Below are 21,124 nucleotides of genomic sequence, written 5' to 3'. Positions count from 1 at the left end.
TAAAATTAAATAAAATGATCATTTTATAATAAAAACATTTATTGATTGAATTATTTGAAATATTTCTTTTTTTTTTTTTTTTTTTTTTTTTTTTTATTTTATTTTTTATAGAAACATCAAAATGAAAAATATGAAAAATTAAATTTTATTGTAATATGTGAGGTAACAAAAACCAAGTTTACCGAGTGTTTTTTTTTTTCTTTTTTTTTTTTTATTTTATTTTAAAATTTAACATTTTATATTTAATAATAAAATATAAATATAAATAATTAATATAATAATATTTTTTTTACTTTTATTTATTAATAAAAAAATAAATAAAATAATAAATTAAATAAATAAAATAAACCATATTTAATCACTATATATATTTTATATATAAATATCATTATTTATTTAATTTTTGTAATAAGTAATTGTTTAACCTTATATTCACAAATTACACTTATAACAATATATTTTTTATCGAATTTATAAATCTTTGTGTATATATATATTGCATTACTATATATATATAATAAATATATAAAAAAATAAAAAAAAATAAAAAAAAAAATATTTTTTTTTAAAAAAATTTTTTAAAATTTTTTTTATTATTTTTATTATTTTTTTAAATTTTTTATTTTTTAATATTTTTTTAATTTTTTTGTATATATTATTTAATTAAAAAATAATAATTTTTTTCTCTTTAAATAAAATTAAATAAATAAATTAATCAGTATATTCATTATAATAAATAAATTTAAAGATTTTTTTTTTCATTTTATATATTTTATTTATTTATTTATTTTTTTAAAATTTTTAAAAATTTAAAATTCAAACAAATCAAACACATAAACAACACAATTATAGTTATAATAATAATAGTAATTGTAATAATATAATAATAATAAATAAAGATAATAAAATATTTTATTATAATTTTTAATTATAATTATAATAAATAGTAATAATATTATATATTTTAAAGATATAAAAAATTAATATAAATAAACTAAAAAAGGAAAAAAAAATTATACAACATAAATAAATATTTTTTTTTTTTAAAAAAAAAACAGAACCAATAATTTGTATACATATTATAATATATATATAAATAAATAATCAATCAATCAATCAATCAATCAATCAATATTAGTATATAATGGTTAGAAATACTAGGACAAGTAGTAGTGGAAGTAATGAATCAGAATCATCATCACACAGCAATACATCGTCTCTAGGTGGCGTTGGAGGAGGTACCACTAGTGGTAGCGGTATATCGACCAATGTTACAATGAATAATACAAGCACAAGTAATACAAGTACGGGAAGTATTGGTGGCTCAATAAGTAATCATCACAATAAAGTTTTACCAGCAGATCATATAATGTTCAAACTGTTAGGAGATTTTAAAGAACACACAAAGGTTAAAATAGAGATTTTTATTAGAGATGATAAAATTAGATTGGAGGATTTCTTTGAGGGTCCGGAATCAAAAACATTTCATCAAGTTTTAGAGGGTTTAACTGAGGTTTCAAAATATTTTTTAAATTTAATAACATCAGCATTATTAAATTGGAGATCAACACAACATTTAATTCCATCGAAGAGTAGTTCAAAACCAAAAATGTATGTATTTTAAAATTAATAAAAAAAAAAAAAAAAAAAAAAAAAAAAAAAAATCTAAATAATCTAAATAATCTTTTATTAACATCATTAATTTAATTATTAATAAAGGGATGACTCAGTTACGAAAAAAGATGTGACACCTATTGTTGATGAAAGATATAAATTAATTGTAGATTATATTTTTTGTACCACTATTTCATGCATACTTAATTCATTAACTAAAGATAATTTAACTGATGCAATGGGTATTCAAATCGAATCAATGTGCTTTGAATCATTTAAAGTCGAGAAAAGAATTTCAACAAATTCAAGTCCAATGATAATACCTGATTTATGTGCTTCAATTTTAGGTCAATTATCAAAATATAGATTAAGAAGTGTTTCAAGTAGATTTTTTAAAGAGTTTCAATTATGTTTAACATCAAATGCATTAAAAAACAAAACTTTTCAAATTTTACAAGGTATTAGGTTTTTAAAAGTTAAAGTAAGTAAAAAAAAAATTATCCCGAACTAGTTTTGATTTAAAATTAAAATTTTTTTTTTTTTCATTAAATATTAATTTTTTTATTTTTATTAAAAGATTTCATCAGTATCAAAATTAAAACAATCACAAGAGTTTATAAATAATTATTTAGAATTTTTTAAAAATAATAGAATTAAAGGTGATTTAAGAAGAGCCATCTCCGAAATTTTAGCTAGTATTTTAAGACCATTAACTGAAGAAAAATTCAAACCAGAGTTATCTTACACTGAATGGATATCAACAATTAAAGAGTTATATGAATTTATTAATAAAAAAACTAAAAAAACTAAAGATGTTTTGGTAAGTATTATTATTTATTGTTTTTTTTTAATATTTTTATGTTAATTATTTATTTTTTTTATTTAATTTTAGACATCATTTCCATTATTATCAATTTTATTATGTTGCCTAGATAAAGAATCATTTTTAAAACAATTTTGGCAGTTAATGGATAATTTCATAAAATGTAAAGATAAAACAATTAGACCATATGCATTAGAGGCATCACAGTATTTATTAGAATGTTATTTAACAAAGTATTCCGAACAACCAGAAGAGGTTTATGAAAGACTTCATCAATTAGTCAGTCATATATTCCCAAATGGACATTCGAAGAAATTGACAATGTCGGCATCGGACCCACTTGATGTATTTGTAGATATTATATGTGTAATCGCTGGTAGTAGAATCGATTTTGCATTTGAAAAGATCATTTTCGATTTACTTCGTGGTGGTGAACAAAAAGATTTGTATATTAGTAATCCCGAGCGTATGATTGTTGGTCTTCGTGCTGTAATGATGATTGATCAACAAGGTACAAACCCGTTAACACCAAAGATGTTGTCTTTTAGTAATAGTCCAAATCAATCCCCTTCAGCTTCTCCATTACCTGATCCATTGGTCTCTGGTAGTCACAAGGCTAGAGCAGTTAGACGTCAACGTTATGGTACTTTAAATACTAAGAAGGTAGCCCCAACTTCATTGATTGAGCCTTATTTAAAGAATTTATCGATTTTATTATCTCAAATTCTTTTATCATTGGATAGTACTTTTGGTTTTCTTTTAACTTCAAATCAAACCAAGCCATTGGGTGAGCTTTTGGAGAAGATGCGTCCACCAGGTTATTCTTGTCTCGAGCTTTTAAAGATTGCCGTTTCAGTTATACCCATTGCATTCCCAAATAAAATCGTACCACAAGATTTGGTCGTTATGCTTTCGAAATTTTTAATTCATATGGATAGAGGTGTAAGCGAAAAAGCTTCTATTGTACTTACTCAATTAATGGCTGCACGTCCTGATATTCGTCCACAAATTATTTATGGTCTAGGTAGATTTGCTCTTTATCTTTCAGATAAGCAAAGCAATTTAATCGCAGTAGTTTTGGAAAAGAAAAGAGAGTTATTGGATCTTTGGGCTAGATTTAAAACCAATAAATTCTCGTTAGCTGCAAATGAGGAGTTTGAAGAATTAAGATTTAGAGCGGACCATGGCGAAAATATACCTGATATCTCTTATGTAGAAGCCGTAGCCTTAACTTTTCTTTGTAGTTCAAATGGTAGAAATAGAAAGCTTTGTTTACATATTTTAGATTCAATTCGTTCAGTTCACGAATCATTTTTAATGGCAAAAGAAGATGACGATATAGAAATATCCACTTATTTGAAAGATATTATCGATGAAAATGGTTGTGAGTATCTTTATAGACATGCTCAAAATTATTATTTTAGCAATATAGGTCAAATCAATAGCAATGGTAGTAATAGCAACAACGGTAGTGTTGTAAACACAAGTACAGTTAATGTTGGCGGTGTAGTTATTGATGTCGTAAATAAGAATGTTTCTAATACAATTGGTGCAATAACATCTGCATCATCATCTCAACAACAACCAGAAAATAAATATAAAAGACAAAAATCACCTCAAGATTTCGAGAGAATGGCTGAGAGTGAATCAAAAGAAGATCAAATACTTTGGAGCTGTTGCTTAGCCGATATTATTAAAGCTGGTTGCGAGCTTTGCCCCAAAACTATAGGAAAATCTACAGATTTAGTTTTACAAAGAATTAAACCCATTCAACCTGATGAAAGTCAAAAAGCTCAATCAGTAACACCGGAACAAGAACAACTTTGGATTTGGTGGAGAAATTATATAATACTAGCTTGTGCAACAATTCAAGTTACTGACAATACATTTTTGGATATCAAAAAGAAACAAACAACCAATGACTCACAAGATCATCAATATCCAGTATCAGCCAGAGAGTTATTTAATTTAATTGTACCATATTTAAAGAGTATGGATAGATTTTTTGCAGAGTCATCATTGGCCGCTTTGGAAAAAACAAATTCATATGTACTTGAGGTTTTATTTGATGTATTAAAGCCATTAGAAAACGAATTACATGGTTTACGTAAAACTAAAAAGAAAACCGATGTCATTAAATCGGTTATTGGTATCCGTAGACATTGCTTAGAGTCATTAAAGCCAGGTGAATTGGTCAAACGTGATATGTTAAAGAAATCCTACGTAGATTTTATTCAAGAGATTTTACAGTTCTTGAATGTTAATGTACCAAGTGGTCCAGATCCCAGCAACGAATATCTTTGGGATAATTTACACTACATTAGATTCAACTTTTGTGCAATGGTACATCGTATTGTTCAACAACTCTATAGCGGTGGCCATGAGTTTTTAGAAAAAACTTTACGTAGAGATTTATTTAAAGCTTTTAACAAGTGGAGTGAAAGTGAGGAGCTCATTAGAGAAGAGTCAACATCACGTAAACTTGTAGCATTTTTACAACAAGAAGAAAAAGAAGCAGCTAAAAGAAAAGAAGCTGAAATTAGAATTTACGAACATGCTTCTCAATTAAGTCATGTAGCATCACATGCACTCTCTGTAATTTTATTAGGTCCATTCTTTATTGAAACCTTCAAAGATCCAAATGGTGTTATATTTCAATGGATCAATCAAATGTTCCTCAGTGGAATTAAAACCAAATTACGTGCCATCACTAGAACTGGTTTACAAAACTTTTTAAAGCATAATCTTTCTCACCAAGAGTTAATTTACCATTGTATTAATCAATGTTATTCATCTCAAATCCCAGTAGCTCATGGTTACTTTATTTCTTTGGTCGAACTATGCCAAGATGAAATATTGAAATTTGATTTTTCAGAGTCAATAATGATGAATTTAATCATTTTCAACTGTGGAACTAAAAGTTCAAATGTTAGACAGCACTCTCTTCAATTATTAGCATTAATTAGGGCAAGTAGATTTGAAAACTCAGAAAATCAACTTTATGGTGATTGTTATTATCCATCAACTATAGGTAGTGAAATTCCAGAAACCTTCTTAAATGCACAATACCATTTATCAGAAAAACTTTCATTAGAGAACGAAGATTTATGTTATGAATTTTTCATGGATGTAGTTTATCGTTTAGAGACCATCAGCCAAGATCATCAACGACAAATGTTAAATTATGTCAAACCATGGATTAAACAAATGTCATTATTAACATTGGCCTCTGAAAATTCACATCTTTTAGAGTCTGTATTGCAAGGTTTAGTTTTAATTTCAATCAAGTATTCAGTTAATCATTCTCATTTAATCGAGGAGCTTTGGAGAGTTTTAGGTAGAAATCAAGATAATATTGGTGTTATTATTGACTTTTTAATTGGTATCACTGAAAAGACTAGAAATCACGAATTAATCCCAATCTTTAAAAGAATTTGTATATTTTTAGGAAGATCATCACCACAAAAATTAATCAATTGTTTGGTTGGTGAATTAACATCCAACGGTGCTCCTTCAATTGTTGACATTACAGATACCCAAAAAATTTCAAGTGGCAGATTAAGAACCACCATTCACCAAAGAAGCGCACCAGTTAGTTCTTCAGAGGTTGTCTATAATACTGTACAATTTATTTCAATGTCATTCCAAAACTCAACTGAAATATTTGGTGACCGTCAACCAAAATCATCACCATTAACTAGATTCCAATTACCATTAATTTTCCTTAGCGAAGTTTCATATGAAATTGGCGAAGAGTTTAGAGTACATTTACCAGTATTACTTCAATTGGTATTTTTAGGTCTTTATTATAATTCAGGTCAACCAGTTCATGATCATTGCAGAATGCTTTTATTAAATTTAATTCGTTCTTTAGTTATCAAAAAATTCCAAATGCAAGAGGGCGGTACCATTGATAATCCACTTTATGAAGATGCAGTACAATTAGTAGATTTCCTAATGCCATCAGAAAATTCACCAAAAGTCGAACTTCAATCTAAAAAAGATATTTCAAATCCAAAATATGTTGTAATGCTATCAAAGCGTATTGCTTTTGTACTTTCACCAGATGGCTCCACTGATCTTAATGAACAATGGGGTGTTGCAGCATTGAATTGGGCTACCAACAGTCAAAATCAACGTTTAGCAATGAGATCGTTCCAAATACTTCGTGGTTTAGAACCAACTACTACTATCGATTCATTAACCGAAGTTATGCAAACTCTAGGTAAACATATCCAAAATACCTCCTCAGAGAATGCATTATTTATTTCAGAAATTCAAGAGACCCTTCAAGTTATGATAAAATGTATTCACCCAACTAAATTAATTTTATTCCCACAAATATTTTGGGGAACCCTCGCAATGTTACATACAGATTTCGAAAATCATTTCGTTGGTGCTATTAAATTACTTTCTCAACTTTTAGATATTATCAATTTCTCTGACAGAGCTGTTCAAAATGTTTTCTTGGCCAGTATGCCAAAAGATTGGGAAAATTTCCACGGTGTCCAACCATTGGTCATCAAAGGTCTAATGTCTAATAATACCACCTTAATTTCTTTAGAATTTTTATCAAAGATCACTTTACAACCATGTGACGAAATTTTCCATCCAGAACCAATTAGATTCATTACAAATTTAATCAGTTTGTTACCATTCCTTTGTTTATCAATAGGTGATAATTGTATATTGGCTCAACAAGCATCCGAAAACATCTCAATAGTTTGTGAAAATCATGGTTATGACCGTTTATCAACAATCTTTGAAAAATATAGCAACAAATCATACTTTAAACACTTGGATAGTTTCTTGCAAGATATTAGTGGTCCATTATGCGAAAATGTTATTAAGCACTCAACTCTAGTATTTTCTTTGCTGTTCAATATGTTGGAGTTTGGTTCAACCGATTATCGTTATCCAATTTTAAAAATATTAACAATGTTGGTAAAAGGTGGTGTTAATCCAGCTGAAACTAAAAGCTCTCGTGTTCCAGAATGGTTTGATACGGTTACACAGTTCTTAAATGATCATAAAACACCACATTATATTGTCTCACAAGCTATTCGTTTCATTGAGATTACAAGTGGTATCTCACCAACATCACTAACAACAATTGACAATGCTAGTCTTAAACCATCAAAGAATACTGTTGGTGCCAAGAAATTCTCAAATAAAGTTGAAAGAGGTACACTCTTTGCTGCAAACTATCTCCATAAGGTATTGGATACTTGTGCAAGATCAGTATCGTTAACCAAATCAATTTACTCTACTACACAAATATTTGAAACATTCTTTTCAAATGCAAACGATGACCAAGCTAATATTCAAAAACATTATGAAAATAGTGATGATAATTACTCAGATAATGGTGATGATGGCCATTCATCAAGTAACGGTACAATCCAACAACCTTCATCTGAACTCGATATGGAAATGGATACAGATACACTAAGATCAAATGATTTCGATGGTCCAGAATTTCATAATTTCCCACATTTCCAAGGTTTTAATGATATTTTAGAAGGTTTAGGTGATATGTCAATGGATGATAGCTCAAATATGAGTACAAGTCAATTGGACAGTTCAACAATTTCAACAAAGTCAAATAATTTTGGTACATTTAATAAAAGTTCAATTAATAATGTAGAACAATTTAATAATGGTATACCGTTATCACCAATTTCAACTTCATCAAATTCATCCAACCTTGTAAAAGAGAATATTAATTTAATTTCAAACTCTTCATCAGGCTCATCCTCAAATTTATTAAATTTTAAAGAACCATCAAATGTAAATAATAACGCTACCCAACAAAATATTACTAAAGAACAATTATCATCATCAACATCATCAACAAATTCAATAAATACAAACTCTGTTATAGCTCCAACATCACCATCATCAACAACTAGATCATCGTCAAGATCACTACATAATTCATCATCACCAACATTATCTAGAAATATTATTCACTCTAATCAAACTTTAACAACAATGTCATATAATGTTACAGCTGCAAAGAGTTGGTGGAATTCATGTTCAGAACAGTTTGAATTCAATTCAGAAAAAGATCTATTAGATGCATTTACAGCAGCTTCTCAACTAATTAATCAAATTACAATTGAATATAAAACTTTATTTAACCAATGCTTACCATTAATTCTTTCAATCTCCACTGAAGTATCAGCTTTATCTGTCGATATATTTGAAAAGCCAACATTTATGAATTCTTATAATGAAATTCAAAATACTGTCCAATTAGCCGAGCGTTATAAAAAAGTTATTCAAGAGAAGCCATCAATTTCTAAAGTATTTTTAGAACACAGAGAAAAAGCAATCAGTAATTTTACAAACCATTTAAAGATTTACACAGAACAAAGAACTTCAACAAATAATACTCGTGCAAAATTATTTGAAAATGGTATAACTAATGATGAAAGTCAAGTTCAAATCACTGAAACAAGATTTTGTTTTGCAGTTTGTAATCTTTATCAACATTTATTACAGCTTTGGATTTCTTATATAAATATGCAACAATTATTAATAGACCATTGCTCAGTTCCTCAATCTACTCTTCAATGTGATAAACAAAGAGATGAAATTAAAAAAGAATTAAACAAATGTAAAGTTTTAGCAGTACTATTTAAAGAAAAAGAAAGTGATATTTTATCAAAAATTTTACAACAACAATTACAACAACATACAACTTCTATAAATAATAATAGTAATAACTTAGGTGGTAGTAGTACAAATAGTGGTGGTAATTCACCTTTACCCCAACAAAATTCTTCCTTATCCCCAATTGTAAACAGTATCCATTCCCAACAGCCAATCTCAACTTCTCCAACCTCCTTATCCTCTCCCTCATTATTAGATGAAAGTCACAGATTAACAACTGTTAATGAAAGAAAAAGATCAAGCACAAGTTCAAGAAACTATATGAATTAAATAAAACTTTTAAATTATTTTTTCAAAAAATAAAATTATTTGCTAAATATGTATTTTATTTAAACTTTTTTTTATCTGGTTCTCATTTTTTTGTTTTTTGTTTTATACCACACTTACTCCCAGAAATCAGATTTCACACAATATCATTTATAAAAATGACGATAAAGGAACTATTGGGTTTTGAACCTGTAGGGGTTTATCACCCTGCAAATTGGGCAGTTATATATTTTTTTTTTTTTTTTTTTATTTAAAGAAGACGTGTTGTCTTTTTTAATAATTAATTACAATAATGATCTATTGAAGAAATTAAAAAAATAAATTTGGTTTTGTTTAAAACACTGTTTTTAAAAATTAAAAATTAAAAACACTGTTCTTAAAAATTAAAAATTAAAATTTTAATTTTTAAATTTTTTTTTAAATTTTTAATTGATTTTCATAGCTTATTTCAAAACTATTTTTTTTTAATAAATTATAATTTTTTAATTTTATTTTTTTTTTTAATAAATTTTTTTTTTCTCTTCACTCACACTCATTGCATTTTATATATACACAAATCAACATTTATATATTTTATTCCTCTTCACACATCCTACACATCTTTATATATATTTTATATTCATATTTTATATATTTACATTTGGTAATTATTTTTTTTTTTTTAAATATTATATAATCTTATTTTTTTTTTTTTTTTGTAAATAAATCTAATTTTTTTGTTTGTATATTTTTTCTTTAAAAAAAAAAAAAAAAAAAAAAAAAAGTTAAAATGGCAGAACCACAAGCATCTCCAAAATCACAATCAACACCATACCCAAGTAACTTTGCCCCCGCATACCGTTATAAGTCAAATCCACCACCAGAACCAAAACCAGCACCAATACTAAAACCAATTCCAATTTCACCAACAATACCAAACTCACCATACCCATACACTTTTGTTCCATCATACAAATATCAAAAGGTTTCAACATCTACACCATTATCAACAACAACCCAATCAGAAACCAGTTCATCTTCAAGTTTTAACTTATCTGGTAATCCAACAGATAAAAAAGAATCAACAACAAATATCTTTGGCGGAAAAACCTCACCTTGTTTGGAAACAACCCTATTAACCACAACTACACCAGAACCAGGACCAGAATCATCACCAGAACCATCACCATTTGGCGTACCAAAAACCACAACAACACCATCACCAGGACCAAAACCATCACCAGAACTAGGACCAAAACCATCACAATTTGGCGCACCATCTGTAAATTTTGTTGGTAATTCCACAAGTACCAGTTTTTCATCCTCAAATTTATTTTCCAATCTTTTTACAGAACCACTCTCGGGAACATTCACAGCTGTATCATCACCATTTGGCGCACCATCACCAGGACCATCACCATCACCATTTGGCGCACCAAAAACCACCACTACACCATCACCAGGACCAGAACCATCACCATTTGGCGCACCATCTGTAAATTTAGTTGGTAATTCTACAAGTACCAGTTTTTCAACAACCTCATCCTCAAATTTATTTTCCAATCCTTTTACAGCACCACTCTCGGGAACATTCACAGCATTTTCATCACCATTTAGTGCTCCAAAAACAACCTCCATTGCCTCATCTTTCAAAATCCCAACAAATTCCTCAAGTTTGGCAACATCCCCATCAACAACTGCATCAATATTTAATGCACCATCAAAAGCTGCTTCTACACCAAGATCGACACTATTCTCAATACCTTTGACCGGTACAAGCTCCCCATCACCATTTGGCGCACCATCAACTTCAACTACACCATCGACAACTACAAAATCACCAATTGGCGCACCATCAACCCCAACTACACCAGAACCAGGACCAGAATCATCATCTTTTAGCGCACCATCGACTACGACAAAATCTCCATTTGGCACACCATCAACTTCATCTAAATCATCAACATTTGGCGCACCATCAACTTCAACTACACCATCACCATTTGGTGCACCATCTTCAACAACAAAATCACCATTTGGCGCACCATCAACCACAGCTACACTAATACCAGGACCAGAATCATCACCATTAGGCGCATCATCAACTCCAACTACACCATATCCATTTGGCGCACTATCAACTTCAGCTACACCAGAATCTCCATTTGGCGCACCATCTACAACTACAAAATCACCATTTGGCGCACCATCAACTTCATCTACACCATCAATCGCAGAGACTTCCCATGCAATTATTGATTCATTACACTCTGAGATCAATGATTTAAAAAAAAATCAGCAAACTTATAAAACATTGGCTCAAATGAATGATCAAATCGAGGAAAACCTTCAAACTAGATTCCAACAAGAAAAGTTAATTTTTAACGAAGAGCGTATTAAAATTGAAAATGAATTAAAGACAAATCAATATAACGAATTTTTAAATGAAAATTTTCAAATAAAATCAAAATCAGAAAATGAAACTATCAATTTAAGTGAGGATTCAGAAATATTAAAGCAACAACTTGGTTATTATATTATAGTAGAACAATTTAAATCTCAAATTAATCAATTAAAAGAAGAATTAAAATCAGTAAAACAAGAAAAAGAGCAAATGAATCAAACTAAAAATGATATTGATACTGATCAGCTTATTAACCAAATAAATAAATTAAATGAACAAAATAAAGAATTAATAGATCAGTTAGAAATATTAAAAGAACAATTGGCTCAATCTAATAACCAAGATCAAATTAATCAGCTAAATAATGAAAACAATCAATTAAAAGATCAATTAGAATCATTAAAACAAAAAGATAGAGATAAAGAGGAATTATTAAATGAAATTGAAAAATTATTAAATCTTGATAATAAAGAAATATTAGATCAAAAAGATTCTCTTTATAATAATAATCAAAATGAACAATACGACAAAGCTGAATATGAAAATCAAATTAAACAATTAAAAGAAGAATTAGAATCACTTAAAGACAAAAGAACTGAAGAAATTAACCAATTGAATGAAGAAAATAATCAACTAAAACATCAATTAGAATCATTAAACAATCCTCTTCAAAACAACTCCCAATATGAAAATGACATCGATCAACTAAAAGAAGAACTGGAATCATTGAAGAAACTACAAGAAAAAGAAAAGCAAAACATGCATCAAAAATTTTCATCCCAAATTAACCAACTAAATAATGAAAACAATCGTCTAAGAGAAGTTATAGGATCATCATTTAGCCCACCATCGACAACTACAACATCACCATTTGACGCACCATCTACAACTACAAAATATCCATTTGGCGCACCATCAACCTCAACTACACCATCATCATTTGGCGCACCATCGACAACTACAACATCACCATTTGGCGCACCATCGACAACTACAAAACATCCATTTGGCCCACCTTCAATTTCATCTACACCATCACCATTTGGCGCACCATCAACAACTACACCATCACCATTTGGCGCACCATAAACTTCATCTACACCATTTGGCGCACCATCAACTAATTCATCCTAACTACCAACACCAAAAATAACACCAATATCAAAAACTCCATTACCAAATTCAATTACAATTACAAATCCAACTCCGATTCCTACCCCACAACCAACACAACAATCAAATGCTCGCATAGCCTCATCCAGTTATCCAAAATTATTTGCACCAGAATCCAGATACCATTTTACAGGTGCACCATCAGAAGGGGGATATTTTGGAAAACCATCAATTAAAATATTTAATGAAAAACTTGAAGCATGGGTAGATTGTCTCCCAAAACCACCAATAACACTTCATTCTTTTTTAGGCAATTTTATTTTTTTACATATTTCAGAATTATGGAAAAAAATTAAAAAATATGTCTAAAAAAAGAAAATTAAAAAAAGAAAAAAAAAATAAAAAAAAAAAAAAAAAAAAAATAATAATATAAAACTTAGAACCAAACATCATATATAGTAATCATAATAGTCATAATAACCACTGTTCAAATAAATGGTACCTGTATCAAAAGACTATCTAATATATAGTGGTCAGGTATCAAATAATGTTGATCCCAAAAATTATAGAGAAATATTACTCATTTATCAATATCTTTTATAGATAAAAAAATTAAAACTACGTTTATCAAATTAAAAACAAATTTAAACAATTATGGTGTGACATAGATCAACTTGATGCAGGAATACCTCCAAATTATATTTATTAAAGCTCCGAACCGTACCGGTTTTCAAAAAAAAATGTTATTCCAAAAAAGGATCGAATATTAAATTTAAAAACCGTATTTAGGAATATCCTTCAAATAAATTTTTTTATTTACAACTAAATAAAAAAGTCTTAAAATCTATTCAAAATAATATTATAATAAAGCTTTTTAATGTTAAAATTTGTTGCCTCCAAATTATTTTTTTTATATTTAATTTTTTTTTTTTTTTTTTTTTTTTTTTCATTTTATTTTCAATATCATCTAATTAAAAAAAATTCCCCAATACCCCACTCACATTAACCCACAATAAATTTAATATAAATTTAATAACAGTAATTTAAAATATATTGGAAAAAAAAAAAAAAAAAAAAAAAAAAAAAAAAAAAAAAAAAAACTTATGGCCGAAACTTTAATTTGGGGGTAATTCCTAACCTTTTTTTTTTTTTTTTTTTTTTTTTTTTAAAAGTGAAAATGATTCTTAATGATGTATTACGTAATAAGTTTGTTTATTGTGTTTTTAATAGGTATGAGTTTTACCACTACATACAAGTTGGGCAGGGTAAGGTATGATTCGGAAAATCTGTTGAGATAGTTATTTGTTTATACTTTAAAAGTTCATTTACATTACACTAGGTTTCGAACCCTTTTTTTTTTTTTTTTTTTAAAAGTGAAGATGATTCTTAATGATATATTAAGTCATCAGTTTATTGTGTTTGGTATTATATGAGTTTTACCACACTGCATACAAGTTGGGCACGGTAACGTCAATTCGTGTGTGATTCGGAAAACTTGCTGAGGCTGGGTTTCGAACCCGGAGCGGTAACTTGTAGGAAATTAATGAAAACCCAAAAATCATACGGAAGATAAAATATTTCATTTAAAAGATGTCGAGTGTGAGGATCGAACTCACGACCTTAGGATTATGAGACCTACGCTCGTACCAACTGAGCTAACCCGACAGGGATAGAAATTTTGTAATGAAACAGTATCAACATCTTTAAGGTGATTTTTATTATTAACAATCCAAAAACAGCAATAATTAATTTTATAATAATATTCTTAAAATAGTAATAATTAGTTTTATAATAATATCTCTTAAAATAGTAATAATTAGTTTTATAATAAATAACTCTTAAAATAGTAATAATCTTCCATAAATAATATATTTAGTTGAAAATGTCACATGCTTAACATATATATACATTCATGTCAACTTGTTTATGACACTATAAATACTTCAGTAATAATTCTTTATTAAACATTCTTATCATCTTTTAACTTCTAATAACAAAACAATAAATAATATAAATAACTAAAATACTTAAATAAAGGTTTCTTTACAATATTTCTTTATTAACTTAATAGGGGGGTCATTTCATTACAATTTTGGTTTGTTTTTTCTTTTTGGCGATTTTTTTTAATAATTTATATTTTTCTAGGTTATTTTTTGGAAAATATCTTATTTTGTAAAATTATAAAAATATTAAATTATAAAAATAATAAAATATAAAACATTATAATATAAAATTATAACATAGATAATAATTATATAAATTAAAGAATAAAATAATAAATTAAAAATTACAAATAAAAAAAATATAAAAAAAGATTAAAAGAAATTTTTCAACGACCAAGTTTTTTTCAAATTTATTATAATTTTTCAATGTTTTTAAAATTAATCTTATAGTTTAGCTTAACAATTTTTTTTTTTTTTATATGGTTTTTTGTTAAAAAAAATTTTAAGAAAAAATATATATTAAGTTTTTTTATAAAATTGAAATAAATGAAAATGTTTTTTCCCAAGCAAAGCTTAATTTTGAAACAACAAATTATTTTCTATAAAAATATAATTTTTATTTATTTTTTTATTCGATTTGAATAAATTTTTTTTTTTTGTTATTTATAAAAATTAAAATTATTAATTAAATAAAATTAATTTAATATATTTAATAGAAAGCAGCACCTGAACCGCTACCTGAACCACCAGTAATTGAACCGCTGTTACCTGAACCACCAGCAGTAATAGTAAAGTTAGTGGTTAAAAAGTTGTAAGTTGAACCGTGTTTGGTACCACAAGCACCATCACAGAGTAAAACTTGAACTTGGTAGACACCTTCTGGGAAAGATTCACCTTCAGATGGAGTGGCTTGGAATTGGAATTGAGCATTGTAGTTACCAACAGCAGTTGAAACTAAAAGTTCAGCATCACCGAAACCGTTGGTACCAGTTGGATCGGTAACAACAAAAGCAATTTCAGCAGTACCTAATTCGCTGAGAACTTGGTAAGCAACACCAATGGTGAAGGTAGTACCGTGTGGACCTGATGATGGTTGAACAGCAACATCGAGAACAGTACCGTTGGCACCTGGTTTAACTGGGCAAACAGTGAGTCTTTCGCATAAATAAACTGGATCGATGTTTAATTCGTTGAAGATTTTAAGGAATTCATCAATACCAACAATTGAACAAAGTAAATCGCAAATAGCTTGTTCGGATTGGGCTGGGAGTAATGAACAGACTTTTGAACAACTACCGAGGACACCACCTGAAAGAATTTTTTCAAGATCACCTAAATCTTTATTTAAAAAATCAACACCTAATATAATTTAATAATATAATAAATAAATAAATAATTTTTATTAATATTTGTTAATTCCGATATCTTATTTTTTTTTATTTTATTTTTTTTTTTAAATAATAGTTTTTAATTTACATACAAGTTGGGCAGAAATCAAAATGAACATTTTGTTTTCTGGCTGAGGCAGAGTTGAATACAGCAAGTAATAAAACAATTAAAGCTAAAAATTTCATCATCATTTTTATTTGTATATATTATAAGACGAATGGAAAAAAAAAAAAAAATTTAGAAAAAAACCTGCTCAAAAATTTAAAAAAAAAAAAATTAAAAAAAAAAAGATTTTAAAATAATATTTTTTTCCAATTCAAAAAATATCTAAATTTTTTTTCCAATCACCATAAAAACCCCTACACAAAACCCATCATCAACTCCTACACCTAATTTTTTTTTTTTTTTACCAATTCAATGTAATTTTGTATTAAAAAATTATTAACATAAAACAAAAATGTTACCCAATATTTTCAAATTTCAACAGAAATCTTTAAATACATTTTTATTCATTGTATTCAACAGTTAATCAATTTTTATTTATTAGTTAATTTCCCCAAAAAAAAAAAAAAAGATAAATAAAATATAAATTAAAAAAAAAAAATTTAAAAAAAAAAAAAAAAAAATTATTTGTAAATTTTTTAATAAAACAAATAAATACACATAAGATATTTATTTTACAAATTTAAAAATCCACCCCACATTTTAAAAATAAAATAATCACACCCACATTTTATATATATAAAAATATTATTTCACCACATTTAATCATAAAACACTTAAACCAATAAATTTTTTTAATAAAAAAAATTATCCCAATCTAATACTATTATAAAACAGAATTAAAATGCCAATTATTAAATCAATTAAATACACCCCTATACTTTAATTTAAAACATTCCAATAAAATAAAAATAAAATAATGATTATTTATTTAGTTATTTAATTTTTATTATTTTAATTTTATTTTTTATTTTAAAAATTTATATTTAAATAATTCTTTTTCTAAAAAATACCTAAAATAATAATAATAATAAAATATGAAACTTTTAATTAATATAATAATTTTAATAATTTATATATCAATTATAAAATCAGATGGTAAATATATTTTTTTTAAATTTTTTTATTTTATTTTCCCAAAATTAATTTTTTAAATTTCATTTTTTTTTAGATAATTTTAATAATTTATTACCATTAGAAAAAAATGTTGTTGTAACAATAAGAGATTTATCACCACAAACAAATCCAGATTTTGAAATTGATAATCCAAATAAAGTTATTAAAGGTTTGGTTAAAGAAGATTTAAATGAATATGATAGATCCCCCTTATATTGTTGTGGGGATGACCCTGCACCCAATTTGTCAAGAAACCGATTCGTTATTCACAATCAAACAACATTTTATAGTTGGTTTCATAATGTCAAAGGTGAAAATATGGAAATATCAAAAACACTTGTATTTAAAAGAAACATAACATCCGAGGATCCAAGAATATATCAATTTTCATCAGATAATTTCTTTCCAATAGATAATATGGGTTTTGAATCACCTTCCTACAATGGTCCAGTAAAAAAAGGTCAATATAAAGATCGTTTTGGTTTTGCAAGAAATTTTCATTTTTGTTTGGAATTACATGCATCATTTTTTTATATTGGGGGTGAAGTTTTTAATTTTAAAGGTATGTTATTATAATTATCATTGATTAATAAAAATAAAAATATTTCTTAAATATTAATTAATATTTAATTTTATAATTTTTTTAAAATATTTAGGTGATGATGATGTATGGGTATTTATTAATAACGAGTTGGTGTTAGATTTAGGTGCTCCACATGATGTAATTGGTCAAAATGGTCAAGGATCTGTACAATTGGATGATTTGGGTTTAAAAAAATCAAAGAGCTATAATTTTGATTTCTTTTATTGCGAAAGACATTCAACTGATTCTCACATTATGATTGAAACAAGTATAGATTTTAAATGTAAATATTATGATGTAAGTAATCAATTGTATAAATTTTATAATTGAAATTAAAAGCAATTGTATTAATAACTTTAATTATTTATTATAAAGTTTTGTGGTGTTTGTGAAGGAATGGGTAAATGTTGTAATCCTAATGAATGTTATGGAAGATTACCACCATGTGGACATTTTGAATGCCCAGGGTTAACAGATATACCAGCAAATGTAGATTGGAGGTACCATTGCAAAGTCGTGGAGTCAAATTGTTCAAACCATGATTCTTTTTGTAACAAATACGAGTGTAACACAGATACAAACAAATGTGAAGTTAAAACAAATTACAATGTATGTGATGAAAAGAAATCCAGTAGCTGCGTTCAATCAATGTGTGATGATAAAAAAGGTGGGTGTTATTTTAAAAACAAGGAAATTGATCAAGCAAAGAACGATACTACATGCTACAAAACAACATGTAATGAAGATACTGGCCAGTGGGAATATCAATATCTTTGTCAAGATGATTCAGATAAATGCACAAATAAAAAGTGTATACCTCATTCGGGTTGTTCCTTTACTCCAGTAGATTGTGACGATAAAGATCATTGCACAATTGACTCATGTTCAAAAGATACAGGCTGTATTCACGAGCATATAGAAAACTGTGTTCCATGTGCTAACGAAAGTATTTGCTCTCAGTCTAATGATAAATGCAAACAATTAGAATGTAATCCATACAATTCTTCTGTTCAATGTGTTAATAGAATGTCCAAAGATTGTGATGATAACAATATGTGCACAATAGATACATGCAATGGTCAAACAGGAGAATGTGAGTCCAAACCAAAGCAATGCAAACCCAAAAACAAATGCTCAACAGCCCAATGCAACTCAAAAACTGGTGAATGTATCAATGTAGATCATTGCGATGATGGAATTTTATGTACCATAGATGTATGCTCCGACAATGGTACTTGCCATTGGTTACCAAATTCATGTGACGATGGAGATGCCTGTACTATTGATTATTGCCTAAACTCACTTTCTTTAAATGGAGGATGTGCCCATAAGCCAAAAACATGTGTATCAAATAATCCATGTTTTGTTGCTTCATGTGACAAAAAGAAAGGTTGTATAATGACACCAATCGATTGCCCAGTGGAAGCATTTTGTCTTATAGGTTTTTGCGATAATAGTACAAAGAAATGTATGACTGCAGATAGACCCTGTATTCCAGATGAACCAAGATGTCAGTATGGTATTTGTTCAAATGAAACCAAAACATGTATATTTAAAAATTATGACCCATTACCATTTAAATGCCAAACTGCTGCAGTTAAGGCTGCAGTTGGTATAGGTGCTGCAGCAACAGCAGGAATCGTAATTGGTGGAGCTGTTGCACTCGGGCTCGCAATATTTGGTGGTAAAAAAGGTTATGATGCATGGAAATCATCACACAATACACAAATGGGAGCATCTTCAGAAAACCCGTTATACGTAGCAAATCAATCAGGTGGTGAAAATCCACTTTATACCCAATCTTAATAATAAATCAAATTAATGATCATTTTTTTATATTTGCAAACCCAATTATTTTTTTTTATAAAAAAATAAAAAACCTAAAAATAGATTTTGAAAAAAAAAAAATTTTTTTTTTTTATTATGAAACTTATTCATTTTTACATATTAATTACTGACTAAAGCAAAATAATATTTATACAAAGAATAAATAAATAAATAAATAAATAACTGACCATTTGAAAAATATTTTATTTTTATTTTTTTTTATTTTATTTTTTTCAATTTAAAAATATTTTTTTTTTTTTTTTTTAATTTTTTTAATATTTTTTCATTTTTTAATAATTACTTTTGAAACTATATTTTTTTTTTTTTTTTTTGTAATAGTATAAATAATAATAAAATGGAGCAAAAAATATTAAATCAAATTTTAGATAAGTTTGGAGATGGTGACCAAGAAACAAGCGATATTAGACACCACGATAGTGGAGATGAAGGAGATGACCACAGCGACAATGATAACAATGCTAACGAATGTTGTGACGATGATGAACATAAACATAAAGATTTCGAACCAGATGTAGAGGCAATGACTGACGAACAATATATGGAGTATATTCAAGAAAAAGAACAACCAAAATATAAATCAGGTGGTAATACTGGTGTAAAGGGTGTATTATCAGATTATGCAGAACACAGAGAAAAAGAAAAACAAAAATATCTTCAACAAAAAAGAGAAGCAATAGAAAAATTAGAAAAGATGTGTTTTACAACAAGAGACCAACCTGAACAACAACCAGAGGAGGATTTAGATAGTGATGAAGAGGATTTAGAAAGAATACGTAGATCTCGTTTAGAACAATGGAAAAATAAACAAACACAAGAAAGTAAACCTGTAAAGAAAGTTTTCGGCTATTTAAAGCAAATTGACTCTTCACAATATATTGATGAACTAGATAATGAACCATCAAATGTTTTTGTTATAGTTCATTTATATCAAACTGTATGTATAGTTTAAAAACTATTACATTTTAATTCTTCTCTATATTTATATTAATATCAATTTTTATTTATTAGTATATTCCAGAATGTGTTTTAGTTAATCAATATCTTACTCAAATGGCAATTAAATATAGATATGTTAAATTTTTAAAAATTGTTAGCACTGAAGCCAAAAAGAACTATCACGATGCAGCATTACCAAGTATTTTAGTATATAAAGGTGGTGAATTAGTAATATCATTTGTACCAATTACTGAAGAATTAGGAAGAAGTTTCGATAAAGAAGATTTAGAATTATTATTTGCATCCTATGATATCATACCAAATCCAATGAAAAAGACAAATGATTGGGAAAGCTCATTATCAAGACAAAAACAATTTGAATCCGATTCAGATTATGATGATTAAAAGTAAAATAATACTATCTTTTT

The 21,124-nt window shown here is 27.3% G+C and overlaps 5 protein-coding genes across 5 annotated transcripts; 4 read left to right on the top strand and 1 right to left on the bottom strand.

Moving 5' to 3' along the window:
• Positions 1–1,144: 1,144 nt before the first annotated feature.
• On the top strand, positions 1,145–9,385 carry DICPUDRAFT_152002 (uncharacterized protein; the record flags this gene model as incomplete). The annotated part of the gene is made up of 4 exons (XM_003287790.1): positions 1,145–1,611; positions 1,720–2,095; positions 2,192–2,434; positions 2,507–9,385. 4 exons carry the CDS (start codon positions 1,145–1,147, stop codon positions 9,383–9,385), a joined length of 7,965 nt encoding a protein of 2,654 aa, XP_003287838.1.
• Positions 9,386–10,151: 766 nt separating this feature from the next.
• DICPUDRAFT_78685 (uncharacterized protein) lies at positions 10,152–13,514 on the top strand (the record flags this gene model as incomplete). Its single annotated transcript, XM_003287789.1, has 3 exons — positions 10,152–10,419; positions 11,752–12,587; positions 13,482–13,514. 3 exons carry the CDS (start codon positions 10,152–10,154, stop codon positions 13,512–13,514), a joined length of 1,137 nt encoding a protein of 378 aa, XP_003287837.1.
• Positions 13,515–15,530: 2,016 nt separating this feature from the next.
• DICPUDRAFT_33087 (uncharacterized protein) lies at positions 15,531–16,401 on the bottom strand (the record flags this gene model as incomplete). Its single annotated transcript, XM_003287774.1, has 2 exons — positions 15,531–16,180; positions 16,302–16,401. The coding sequence occupies 2 exons, from the start codon at positions 16,399–16,401 to the stop codon at positions 15,531–15,533; spliced, it is 750 nt and encodes a 249-aa protein (XP_003287822.1).
• An 849-nt stretch (positions 16,402–17,250) lies between these two features.
• Positions 17,251–19,718, top strand: DICPUDRAFT_78683 (uncharacterized protein; the record flags this gene model as incomplete). The annotated part of the gene is made up of 4 exons (XM_003287788.1): positions 17,251–17,311; positions 17,385–17,891; positions 17,986–18,209; positions 18,288–19,718. The coding sequence occupies 4 exons, from the start codon at positions 17,251–17,253 to the stop codon at positions 19,716–19,718; spliced, it is 2,223 nt and encodes a 740-aa protein (XP_003287836.1).
• Positions 19,719–20,094: 376 nt separating this feature from the next.
• Positions 20,095–21,101, top strand: DICPUDRAFT_151998 (uncharacterized protein; the record flags this gene model as incomplete). Its single annotated transcript, XM_003287787.1, has 2 exons — positions 20,095–20,694; positions 20,769–21,101. 2 exons carry the CDS (start codon positions 20,095–20,097, stop codon positions 21,099–21,101), a joined length of 933 nt encoding a protein of 310 aa, XP_003287835.1.
• Positions 21,102–21,124: the final 23 nt, after the last annotated feature.

Source organism: Dictyostelium purpureum, assembly GCF_000190715.1.
Source record: "Dictyostelium purpureum unplaced genomic scaffold DICPUscaffold_113, whole genome shotgun sequence".
NCBI classification, from domain to species: Eukaryota; Evosea; class Eumycetozoa; order Dictyosteliales; family Dictyosteliaceae; genus Dictyostelium; species Dictyostelium purpureum.
Note: the sequence above shows the minus strand (reverse complement) of the source record. Positions and strands in the feature narration are given on the sequence as shown.